The 12,169-nt window shown below is 35.7% G+C and overlaps 1 protein-coding gene across 6 annotated transcripts in view; it reads left to right on the top strand.

The window, feature by feature from the left end:
• The window catches only part of LOC107066425 (uncharacterized), a 39,634-nt gene extending 28,272 nt beyond the window's left edge, over nucleotides 1-11,362 (top strand). For all 6 annotated transcript variants that reach the window (XM_089179770.1, XM_015321030.2, XM_015321032.2 and 3 more), the window contains 2 exons: nucleotides 6,189-6,341; nucleotides 9,843-11,362. In XM_089179770.1, the coding sequence (XP_089035896.1) occupies nucleotides 6,189-6,341; nucleotides 9,843-10,901 (1,212 nt within the window). In that variant the 3' untranslated portion in view covers nucleotides 10,902-11,362. The remainder of the gene's footprint in view (nucleotides 1-6,188; nucleotides 6,342-9,842) is intronic.
• Nucleotides 11,363-12,169: the final 807 nt, after the last annotated feature.

The following is a 12,169-nucleotide window of genomic DNA, read 5'->3' as shown; positions in this document are numbered from 1 at the left end:
TATGTGTGTGTGTCTATATATTTATATGTATTTGTACGTAAGACGTCATTTTCATCTCTATTTTGAGAATTCACAAGTTTCATCGGTCAAACGACATTTTCATTGTGTTTGATGATCGATTATTATAATAATATTAAAAAGAAAAATCTGTGATTTTTATAAGAGTGTGGGTGGAGAAGATTCTTTGTTCGCAAATTCGAATACTTTTTTTTATCTTCCTCTACGAACATGACCTCGCTGATCCAACTCTTTCTTTCTCTCTCACTCACTCAGTCAGAAAGATTTTCCTTTCTCATTCTTTTATCTTCTTTTTATTTCGTGTTTTATCTTTGTTCTTCTTCTCTCAGGTACTACGTGTATATCCTTTCTCGTTTATCTCTTTCTCTCTTTCTCTTTCTCTCTTTCTCTCTGTTCTTATCCTACTCTCTTTTGCTATATCGTTCCCCATTGGTTTCTCCCTCCTGAGAGCTGCCTGGCATCCCGCAGCACTCAACAGGGGCCGGTCGTTTGTCTAAATGGCTACTGGGTGGCCCGCCTCGGTTCTGTCCCGTTCCAACAAACCAAAACTAACCCAATCACACGCTTTCCGAGGCTACGAAGTTAAGGAGAAAGGACAATGAAACCAAAAAAAAAAAAAAAATAGAACAAAAAAGAAACAAACGTTTATCCTTAACCCATTCGAAATCCAGTTGCATGAACACTGTGCGTGCAATTATATTGAACTATTATCTTGTTTTAAGTAATGAGTTAGTTTTTGGTATCAATAGTATCTTTAAAGTATAATGCAACAAAATTTGGTAATGTAAAGTTGGCAATATAATAATAAAAGAAAAAAATGGTTCCTGGGAAAACTGTGTTCGAAAAAAGTAGGAGTTTCCAATGGGTTAGTTTTATTAGGTAAGGTTAGGTTTACAAGTTTCTAAATTCGATCAATCGATTTGGATCTATCATCAATTCCTTATATATATATGTTTAAGTATAAATTCTGTGAGTATATCTGTAGTCATTGAATCCCTCCTCTTTTTACTAGTCACTGGGCCGTCCAACTCAATCGCAATTCGCGTCGTTGCACCGGTCAACGGTAATCGATGCAATTCGACCTCGTTGAGGATTTTTAACGGGCTACTCGTAACGACACCGCGCCACTTTGCCGTCGCTTCCTGCCCGTCGTCATTGTTGCGCAACGGTATCTGATAGCTTTCGAACTAGTTTATCGGCTGGCAGGCAGGCAGGCAGGCAGGCAGGCAGGCATCCTTGTTACTCATTCACTTACTTACTTACTTATTTACTCTCTTTCTAATAAAAAGGTTCTTTTTTTCTTTCAACTTTGTACAAAAAATCTACATTTTTTTTTTGAGTCGAGTCACGAATCGTTGGATGAAAAATGTACGAATGATAGAGAAATAGATGATGAAGAAGATGAAGAAGAAGAAGTAGAAGAGATATCAACATTTGCATTTTAACTGAAAAACGTGGAAAAAGTGTGAAAGTTGGCTAGGTTCACCCAGTATATACATATACCTATATATATTTATATATATATATATATATAGAAATATATATTACGAGAGAGAGAAAGAAAGAAAGGGTAGAGAAGAGTAACTCCCACGCGCACGTTCACCGGCAACAGCAGCAGCAGCAGCTCCATGAAACGTCGATTCCCTCGTGAATTTTTTTAATCCGATTCGCCAGCGCGTTTGCCTGCCCACGTTTTGTTGTTTTTTCTCTCCCACTGCAGCAGCAAAAGCAAAAGCAAAAGCAAAAGCAGAAGCACCAGCACCAGCAGTAGCAGCACTGGAGTATCGTTGGCGTCGGATAGAGTCGGCGTCAGCGTTAAGCGTCGTCGTTGTCGTCATCGGCATTCGTTTAAAATGCAAACTCGTGCTGTTCCACACGGCCTTTTTAAAATACCCGCCATATCCGGGTTACGTTACGTCGCATACTTGGCGTCCCATTTTTCTCAGAGTTACCTCCTTCCTCCTCCTCAACACAACTACTCTATCTCTCTCTCTTTCTTTTATTCTTTATCCGTTGAGGAATTTATGTCTACTATAGAACGAAAATATGCGTTTTTATTTCCACTTCAAACGAAACTGCGTAAGGCAACTAGATGACGATGATTATGATGATGACGTTTGTGGTGATCGTATAAATAGAAAACTCAACTTCCGTTCTTTGGTTCAATAAGTTGGTACTAGAATAATAGAATGTGTTAGTGTGTGTATCTGAGAGTGAAAGAATTAGTTCGATTACAATAATCATCGTCAAACCTTTTAGGTGTGTAATTTTATTGGTTATAACAATTCTATAATCACCTAACCTACAAAGTTAGTTAACCTATAAAGTTAAAAACCCTAAAATAAAAAAAAATATATATGCATATAACTGGCGGGATTTGGTATTTGTGGCAATGAACTTTTGAGTTCCTAATGCCAATTAATAATAATAATAATAATAATAATAATAATAATAATAATATATATATATAATAAAACTAACCTATATAAAGTACAATCAGATGCATTTTTCTTTTCTAAGTAGAATTATTTCGTATTTTGTTTTTTTTTACACACCCACATAGTTCCCATTGGGTCGTTGATTTTGTTGTTGATAAAAAAGGAAGACTATTGATAAAGATGTATATATATATATATATATATATATATATATATGTGGTTAGATTTAGGAGTGGGGATAGATAAAGATAGGGGGATTTGGATTGAAATTGATAGAGATAGAGCAAAGAAAGAAAAGAAATACGATAGCGATCTCGAAATTTACTCAAGTGGATTGGATAGAAAGCTGTGTGGATCGCGGAAAACGACGCCAAACCATGGCGAACCAGTTGGAATAAGAATAAGAAAGGTTTTACAGTGGTGTTGTACTCTAAGAACCCAGGCAACTCTTTAAAAAGAGAACCGGCACACTCATCTTCTTTCCGCAATGCGATTTTATTCGCGGCAAAACGCGACTTTCTAGCCCATCGATCCTCGACACCTCGCAAGGATGAAAGCAAAGAGTGTGAGAGAAAGAGAGAGAGAGAGAGAGAGAGAGAGAGTGTAAGAGAGTGTGTGAGAGTGAGAGAGAGAAGGAACCAAAGGCAACGGTGCCTTGAGGAAGCCACCACGGTTCGTAACAACTTCGAACGTGCCGGGAAACGAAGGTGCTAGTTAAAGCGCGACCAACCATATATCTGTGTGTGCGTGTATAATCTGTGTGTAACTATAAATATATGTGTGCTTATCCTATGTATATGTATGTGTGTGTGTATAAGAATGAGAAAGAGAAAGAGAGGGCTACCGGTTTTCAAATATCTACGAGTCGAAGACGGATGGCAAAATATGCGGTTGAGGAAAAGAGAAAGATTCGAAGAGAGAGAGAGAGTGAAAAAGAAAGAGAGAGATATATATTTCAACGACGGAGAACGTGTGAGTTCCATACGGAATTCCGTGGTCCATTTGTCGGCAAGCTCTCGAAAAGGGATTCTCGAATAATGTACCCGTTCCTTTATTCTCGGCAGGCATTTGGGTCTCGATATTTGGGATCGGTTGTTGTTGTTGTTGTTGTTAGAAGTAAAATGGAATCTATAAAAGAAGATGAAAAAGAAAAAATAAGATGTCCCATGTTAAATAGAAAGATTTTGATGGTTTAGTGTCGTTCGATTAAACATAGTAATCTTTAACTATTGTAGAATCTTATCTTAAAACTTTGACGATGAAATTTTGATATTACCAATATAACTAATTAAATATTCCTAACGATGGTTAGGATTGTTAAAGTTTGATTTAATTTTTGTTCTTATCTATTTCATTTCATAAAATAGATGAAAAGATTTGAGATTTGATTAGTTAGTAAATCATGTAATTAAAAATAAAAGATCATTAGCAGCGGCAGAACAACCATCTTGCAAGACTCTAATGATGAACGGAAGTTAGAAAATCGATGAAAACGCTTGGGATTAACGTTCCGATTTACTTCCGGTCGACGATCGTAAGGTATCGCATTTAGTGTGAAACGCTTTTGACCTCGATAGCGAGGTGCGCCGATAGAGTGGAAGAGAGGGGGAGGAGGAGGATATAAAGAGACAGAGAGAAATAGGGAAGGGAAGAGAAGAGAAGGGAAAACGGTGGGTATGATGGGGTGATGGTAGTAGTGGTGGTCCCTCCTCTCTCTCTCTCTCTGTTCCTTCACTCCCTCTAGTCCATGCTTTTGGATTCTCCGTACGCTAGGTTCTCCTCGTCATAGCCCATTACACGTACTGCGTGACACGGGTGGCCGACAGGCGACAGGATACCGAACTCACGCTTCTGTGTATCCTACCGTGAAACGCACCCCGGTTTCTGCTGCTCCCGTACACTCCTATCCATCCATCCTTGTGTATGTATGTACTATGCATGTATGGGCTTACGTACGATGTATAGATGTATATATATATATATATATGTGTATACCACATGGTGGAAAATAGTACGTATGTATATATAACGTTGTGTACGTACGTAGCAGCAAGCTATCATTAAGCGGCGCTGCCTCAAAGAATCCGCCTTCCGTGTAACTTGCACACGCATATTCTCTCTCTCTGTTCTGTTTATCTGCTGTGTAGTAAGTGTAAGTGTATATGTGTTTCGACTATCGAACGGTATACTCAGTTGACTCGTTAAGTCTACATATACAAGCTTTCTCACGTATATATATGTATGAATGTACGATAGATTTAAAGAGGGTTCGATTTCTCTGTTTCTTTTTTTTTCACTTATGTTAACATTTTTTTTTATTTCGACCTAAAGAGATTAATCGATTTATAATATTTTTTTTCTATGACGTTGCTTTTTTATTTGGTAGGTGACTAATGATTGGTCAAGTGGGATTTAAGTTCAGTGTTTAGGATAAATGATGATTTTTAAGGTTCTAGATCAACTTGATAGACACTTTTTCATCAAATCATCTGAATCTTTAAAAAGATTATCATACGATAAGAAATTATGGTCTGTGATTTGTCGAATCAATTGGTAAAGGAAAGGCAAGCTTGAAATACCACTCGGATGGATATCAGTGTATTGTTATTTGCCTGACCGCAACCACTTAGTCGAACCGTAAGCTCCACAAGTTCAACTTTATCCTTCAACAGGTGTTCAGGCAAATACAATAATGTCGCGCATGCGGGATGAACTCCTTAAGGTCGCCAAGTTTGTCCGAGAATTGAGAGAGAACCGTCTGCTGTGGTTCGCTACTTCTTCGAATTTTCGCCATTTTATTTCTACTTGGAAATCGTAATTCTGCGAATTATTTGTAGTCACGTTATTACGAAAGAATATTGTAGAAAAAAAAAAACAAATACTTCCGTAATAGTTGAAGTTTCTCTAAGTAAATATTTTATACAATGTTTTTTTTTTAAACGCGTATTCTGTCCTCGTCCGTTGTTGACGTCTTCGTCTTCGTCGTCGTCGTCGTTGCAATCGAATGAAATCTTTTTCCGATGAATTTTTCTTCGTCATCGTACAAATCCGCATAGTTCGAACTGTTTTTTATCTTTCTTCATAACATTAAATTACATTAGAGTCATTTAAGTATGGCATTTGTGATAATCTATGTCATTCTGTTGATGCACTTCGCGTGGAACATTTTGAAAAAATTCCGTTATTATAACGAATTTCTTGAAACGACTCTAGTGCTGCCATCTAACTGTACAAGTAAGATTCACTGGATAACATTCGAAATAATACAGATATCTGTTTCCTTTTTCTTAGATAGAATTTCTTTTAAAGATTAAACGGAATTTTGTTCGAATTAAATTACAAGCATAGTTTTTTTTTTTATTATTTAATGATTCTCATTTATTTTGAAACAGAAATCTGTGTTGCCATCTACGGTAGAGATGATAAAACTCAGAAGGTAATGTCGAACCGGTCAGGAAGTTTTCTACTATTTTCACTGACGTATGAACAGTTATCAAGTTGTACTACTAGGTGGCGATACTGTTTTTGTTCCACTTTGGGGGTTAAAAAATCATCGATATTTTTAAACATGAAATAAATTATCATTTTTTTATGTTACACGCATAATTAATTCTATCTTAAGAATATTAATATAATTTAATAAAATAAAATAGAAGCAAATTTTCTTGCATTAATAATCATACATTGCAATAACAATAATTATAAATAAAAATTCGATTGTTTGAATTTCAGGCATTGAACGGTGCAGAGGGTACGGTTCCACCAGGAAGAATTTACAAAAAGGTCGCCATAGTGGAGAATTTCTTCGATATTATTCATGCCGTCCACGTTGACCTTGAGGGTCGTCCTGGGAAGCATGCCGGTCAAAAGCGCACCTATCGGACGGTGAGTGGCACTTAAAATTGCTTCATTAGTGGTTCATTAACGATTCAGTTATCTTCGATGGAAGACACTCACATACACAGAGGAGACACGTACTTGATTATACTAGTAGCATGTACTTACGTATTATATACTTTAGTATATACATATATACATACACAGGTATCACGAAAACTTCATTAATTTTCATAATTACTGTTTAATCAACTTCAACTAAAAATCACTTTCTCATCTATTACTTTTCTATAATCTTTCTGATAAACATTTAATATTCATACATCAAGATTTAAATATATAAATAATATCAAATAATTGTTTAACACGTTGAGCGCCATTTGCAAATTTTTAGGAAAATTCTCGTCAGGCTACAGGTGTTACTTAGTATTGAAAAAACAGTTGAACGTGTCAGTCACTTGTGACGGACGCGACCTAAACGTAAAGTCTAGTGTCAGCCACCGATGGCTGACGCAACCCTGACACAACCCTTTGTTTTGTTTCGTCAGGAGAACTTCTGATGTAACCCTGACACAATCCTGACGCTCAACATGTTAAATAAAATTTAATAAAAAAATATTGAAAGATTGATCAAAAAATGATTGAACAAATCCTAAAAAGAACGTCTGTCTCACTCTCTTTCATATGTACACATGCACACATATCTGACATAGCGGGTAAAATACAGATGATCTGTAGAAGATCCGCCATTTTTAAATGGACTTCTTAACTTACAATGAACGGTTCAAAGAACCTCAACACCGCATCGTCCATCTATATAGAAAACCCTGAAGAGAATAATATAGTAGAGGGATCCCCGTTTGGTTTCGATCTTTCGTATGGAGATGGCTAGCAGAACTCTTAACTATAGTAGTATGTATAATATGTGTATACGTTTGTGTGTGTGTGTGTGTTGTGCGTGACACACGATATTTACCGTTCTCTGGGGGGAAGGAATCGAGGCATTCAAGCGTCGAACACTCGATACCACACGTCATCTCACATGTTCCGGCGTACATTCGCGGAAACCTCTCTCTAGGGTATCATATCTATTCTCTCTCTCTCTCTCTCTCTCTCAAATATATATATATATATATATCTTACTCTCTCTTGTTTCGGGTTTTCGTCTCTTTCCGTTGGACACGAAACACGGTTGGTAGGAGGGAGACCTCACTCTATTTCTCTTCGTTCCACTCAGAGACTCTCCAATCGTCAAGCTTCCCTCCCACTACTACTACTACTACTACTCTATCTATATCTATATCTATCTATCTTTCTATCTTTCTCTCTATCTCACACACAACCCAGCAGCTTTCCGCGCGGTTCTCTCACTCGCCGCGATCTGCTTGTGATTCAAAACCTCAGGACACTTGTTGCATTGCCTGCTTACTCGTACACATCTCCTATACATATATACACGTTCCTTTACATTTACTATATATATTTCTAAATGTATATATCTATATATATATATGTATATGTATATCGTTACACGTAGAAACAAACACTACCTTCATCGTCACCGCGTGATACTATTTTACATTTAAGTCGTTTACTACGAGAGCACGAATCATCGACCAGGGAAACTACCCCCTCCTCTACCCTCTCATTTAGTGTCAAACTATAACTTACTAAACGTTTCGCGACACGTTCCTTCGTTCATTCGTTCGTTCATTTCTACCAAGTAATGGAAAATGGAAATGTAACTAGCTGAAAGGGTTGGGGTCTAGTAAGATTTCGTTACGATGATTTGATGTTTGATTTGAAAAAAGTGAACGAAAACCCATGGTAACGGAAACGAAACGATGAAACGACTACGGTTTACTAAAAAGAGAAAAAGAGACAAACGTATATACATCTATAGGATTTAGCCTAAAAGAGAATGAGATAGATGACAGTATGCATTTGTCTCTTATTTCAATTTACGAGTCTATGAAAAAATTCAATCAATGCACACGACTCTACGAAAAGTTCAGTCAATGGCACGAATGTAGAAAACAAATTTCGTTCAACTTTTTACGAGTCCTACGATGTAAGACCCAAAATTCAGTCAATGCACGAGTCTACGATAAGTTCAGTCAATGTTTATTGATCATTGACGAATTTCTTCGTTTTTTTTTTGAAAATGCACGAGTCCTCTATCATTGACTGCATTTTTTCGTAGACTCATTGAAATTTTTGAAGTGAAAAATTCTTAATAATAAAATCAAATTTTGTTCATTCCTTTCGTGACGTGAACAAAATCAAAACTCAAATGCATCATCAATCGATTGTATTGTTAATTAATCTCTCTCTCTCTTTCTATTTCTTTAGTTTATAAAAATAGGTTGTAATAATAATAAACTAATGAATAAAAATTAAAAAAAAATTGACAAGGTTTGTACATGTAACTAACAATAAATTATTAACCTCGGTGGGCTACTTTCTACGGTATCGGAGCTTACGTATTTTTTATCAAACTTAGGAAAGAGAAAGAGAAAGAGAAAGAGAGAGAAGAGAGAGAGAGAGAATACGAGTAAAGCCCGTCGTGGTAAACTCGCCGTAAGTTTACCACTGTGTCATGTTGATCCAAAAGCCATTATCTCAGTTTCTTAACTGAGTTCTCTCCTCTCTTCATCCCGTTCTTGGCAGCCGAGAGCTTCGAGTAAATCTTATCGAATTACTTCACCACATTCATACATATAACACAGTCATACGTGTTTACCAGTATGCATAGTACACATACATACACTTATACATAGTTACGTTGTACGTTTGTACGAGACGAAGCTTTACTTTACCCAGCAACGAAACTCCTATCGTTGATTAAGTTATGCCGCCCTCTTCCCGTCTTCCATCCAGAGAGAAACGTTTCCTATTAAGAGCCAGAGAACATCCCTCCGGTTGAATACCTTCTCGCGAAGACATCAAAGTACCGTTACTACTCATGAATTTTCCCCAGGTAAAGGGGACAAGGGACAGGGGCTAAAGGGGTGCACAACGCTTTTCGAGTAAAACAATGAACGAACGAGTTCACCGAAATATGTCACGATATTTCACGTTTCTATCTAATGTGATACAGAACAATCACTTGACATATTTTTTTCTTCATTATTTAACTACATTAGGGTGTAACGTATATATACGTCAAACGTATTGCTTAACTAAAGGTACAAATCTTTGTACTTTATATATAAATAAATGACAAAAATATATATTTCATAGCTTTTTCATTTATTTTAAGCATAAATAATAATAAATAATAAAAGTATTTATTAAATAATATGTAATTAAAAAGGGAATTTCCCGGTTAACAGGTTAAGGATTGTTTTGTATAACTTTTTTTAATGGGTTGGCAACTAAATCATTGCTGAGTTTAAAAAGCCATTTATCGACAAAATTCGCAATCACTTATGATTAGTTGCCAGCCCAATATTTATAATGAAACATTTGCTATTAACATTTTTACATTATTCATGAAAATGAATGTTCATTCAATTGTAAAATTTTTTCTGTTGGTATTTGTTACAGATCACAGAGACTTACGCCTTTCTACCAAGAGAAGCAGTTACGCGATTTCTTTTAGGATGTACCGAATGTCAAAGACGACCAAGAACACCCAGTCCTACCAATCTATCCAATCAGTCAACACATCAAGTTGCACTTTCGTCAACGATAACGTCTACTACGTCGTCAGGATCAACGACTACGACAACGTCGTCAACGTCAACAAGATTGAGTCCTACTACTACCACTACTACTACTACCACTGGTTTATCAACGTCACAAAGTAACAATGTTAATAATAATAACAAATCGAGAGATACCACGGAAAGTAAAAATCTTTACAATTATAGACATCAAAAACATTTGAAAAATAATAATAACAATAACGTTGTCGTCATTGCAAATAATGTTACGGAGACGAAAAATGATAAAGACAAAGATGAGAAATATAATCCATTGAGTATAACCAATTTATTGAAAAAAGAACCAACGAATAATGGTGGTTTCTTATCGAGTACGGAAATTCTACCAGAATCTCGAAGAACTCCAGAATCTGATCGGGCGAGTTCAAGGAGTTCGGCTTCGTCTAAAAGGAAGAGGATGCTGCCGGAGGGTCGGACTCCATCTCCGCAGCCGAGTCAACCGTTGCCAAGGCCTTGGAGCCCGGGATTGGATCCCAAGAACACGCCCATCGACTACAGTCTTCCCATTACTACCTCGTACTTAAAACATCAGCAAAGGATGGCTGAGAAGAATAAAGCATTAAAGGAAGCTGAGGAAGAACAACAACAACAACAACAACAGCAACAACAGCAACAACAGAAAATTACTGCAATGGAAATTGACACAGATAACGTTGAAGGTGAAAGATTTTCACCTGCAGCTGGTTTAATAGACACAAATCTCAATTTATTAGCAACCATTCAAGATTTACATTTCCAAGTGATGTTAGCGTTAAATGAAAGGCTCAGACCGTCAATCGCAATGCCGAATCCTCTCGTATTACCATCAGCTCACATCATATCCGGTCCCATGATCACAGGTTCCGAGGTGTCCGTGCAAACTGGAGAACATCACTTGTGAACTCCTATTTTCTAGCATATCGATCGGTGCTTTGATCTCGATATAAACCTTTCTAAATTCAAAAGGACATATCTCACAATTTCTCGTCCTTAAAACTCACCTATTTAATACCTTAATTAGTATTCCATCCATTTTTCAAACCTAACATTATTCAAATTCTTATCAATAGACAAATCCTTGAAGTTTCTCGTTTTTTTTTTTTTTGAGAAATATATTAAAACTATGACGTCCGGTGGCTCCACTTTGGTGCCATTCGAAAATTATAGATATAATTATATTATATATATATATAGGACGGCATAGTGTTAAAATAGATGAATTTATTATATTTGCAATTTAATCCTTTTTTGGGTCCTTAATTGAACTTTAACAAATTAGAATAAATAAGTTCGTGTGAATTATTGTAACATTTGTGAGAAACATTTATCATTCGATAACGTGAAAGGTGTTTTTTTTTTGTTCACGTCTCTATCAAATCGAATTAGAATCGATTGATTTCGATATATAGAAATCGATAGGACGAATAGAATAATTTCGTGAGTTATCTCGAAATGGCTAAAGGGGATGGGAGGGTGAGTTGTACGACTGAGAATTCTCATCCTCATCCCTCATCTCTCGTTGTCGTTGTCGTTGTCGTCGTTGTCAGTCACAACCACCGACAAAATTGTGGTAACGGTGTGATGGGTTTCTTGATATCCTATTGGATATCAGTTGCTCCTAAAATAGACACAATTGTTTTAGAATAAGAGTCGATGTCTCTCGAAACGCGAGGTCATACGACCAACGAACGCGAAATCTCCCGAATGAATATTCCAATCTCTCACATCCGTGTATTTAAACTAATCCTCGTCTCTGTTAAATAATTTTTATTCTTTTTATTATTATTATTATTATAATAATAATTATTATTATTATTAATAATATTTGTAAGGTACGATCCTTTTATTTAAATATTTCTTTTATTTTATAGTTCTCAATTTCCTATGACCGAATTGAAATCGAGATCGTTGGTTAGAAATAAATTATTGTAATTGTAATTATTTTTTTTTTTCATAATACAATTTTGTAATAATTTTAATTACAATAAATTAATAATTTAAAATAAATTTAATAATTTTAATTTTAATTATTATTTTTTTTTAACAATAAAAATTTTTTTAATTAATTTGAATTTATTTTATTATTTTTCTAAATGGAATTAACAAAAATTATATATATATATAATATAATATATAATTTGTTATATATATAGAATGTTGGATCGTTGG

The sequence above is a fragment of the Polistes dominula genome, unplaced genomic scaffold (assembly GCF_049000335.1).
Source record: "Polistes dominula isolate Pdom_NZ unplaced genomic scaffold, Pdom_raw_medaka contig_29, whole genome shotgun sequence".
Taxonomy (NCBI): Eukaryota; Metazoa; Arthropoda; class Insecta; order Hymenoptera; family Vespidae; genus Polistes; species Polistes dominula.
Note: the sequence above shows the minus strand (reverse complement) of the source record. Positions and strands in the feature narration are given on the sequence as shown.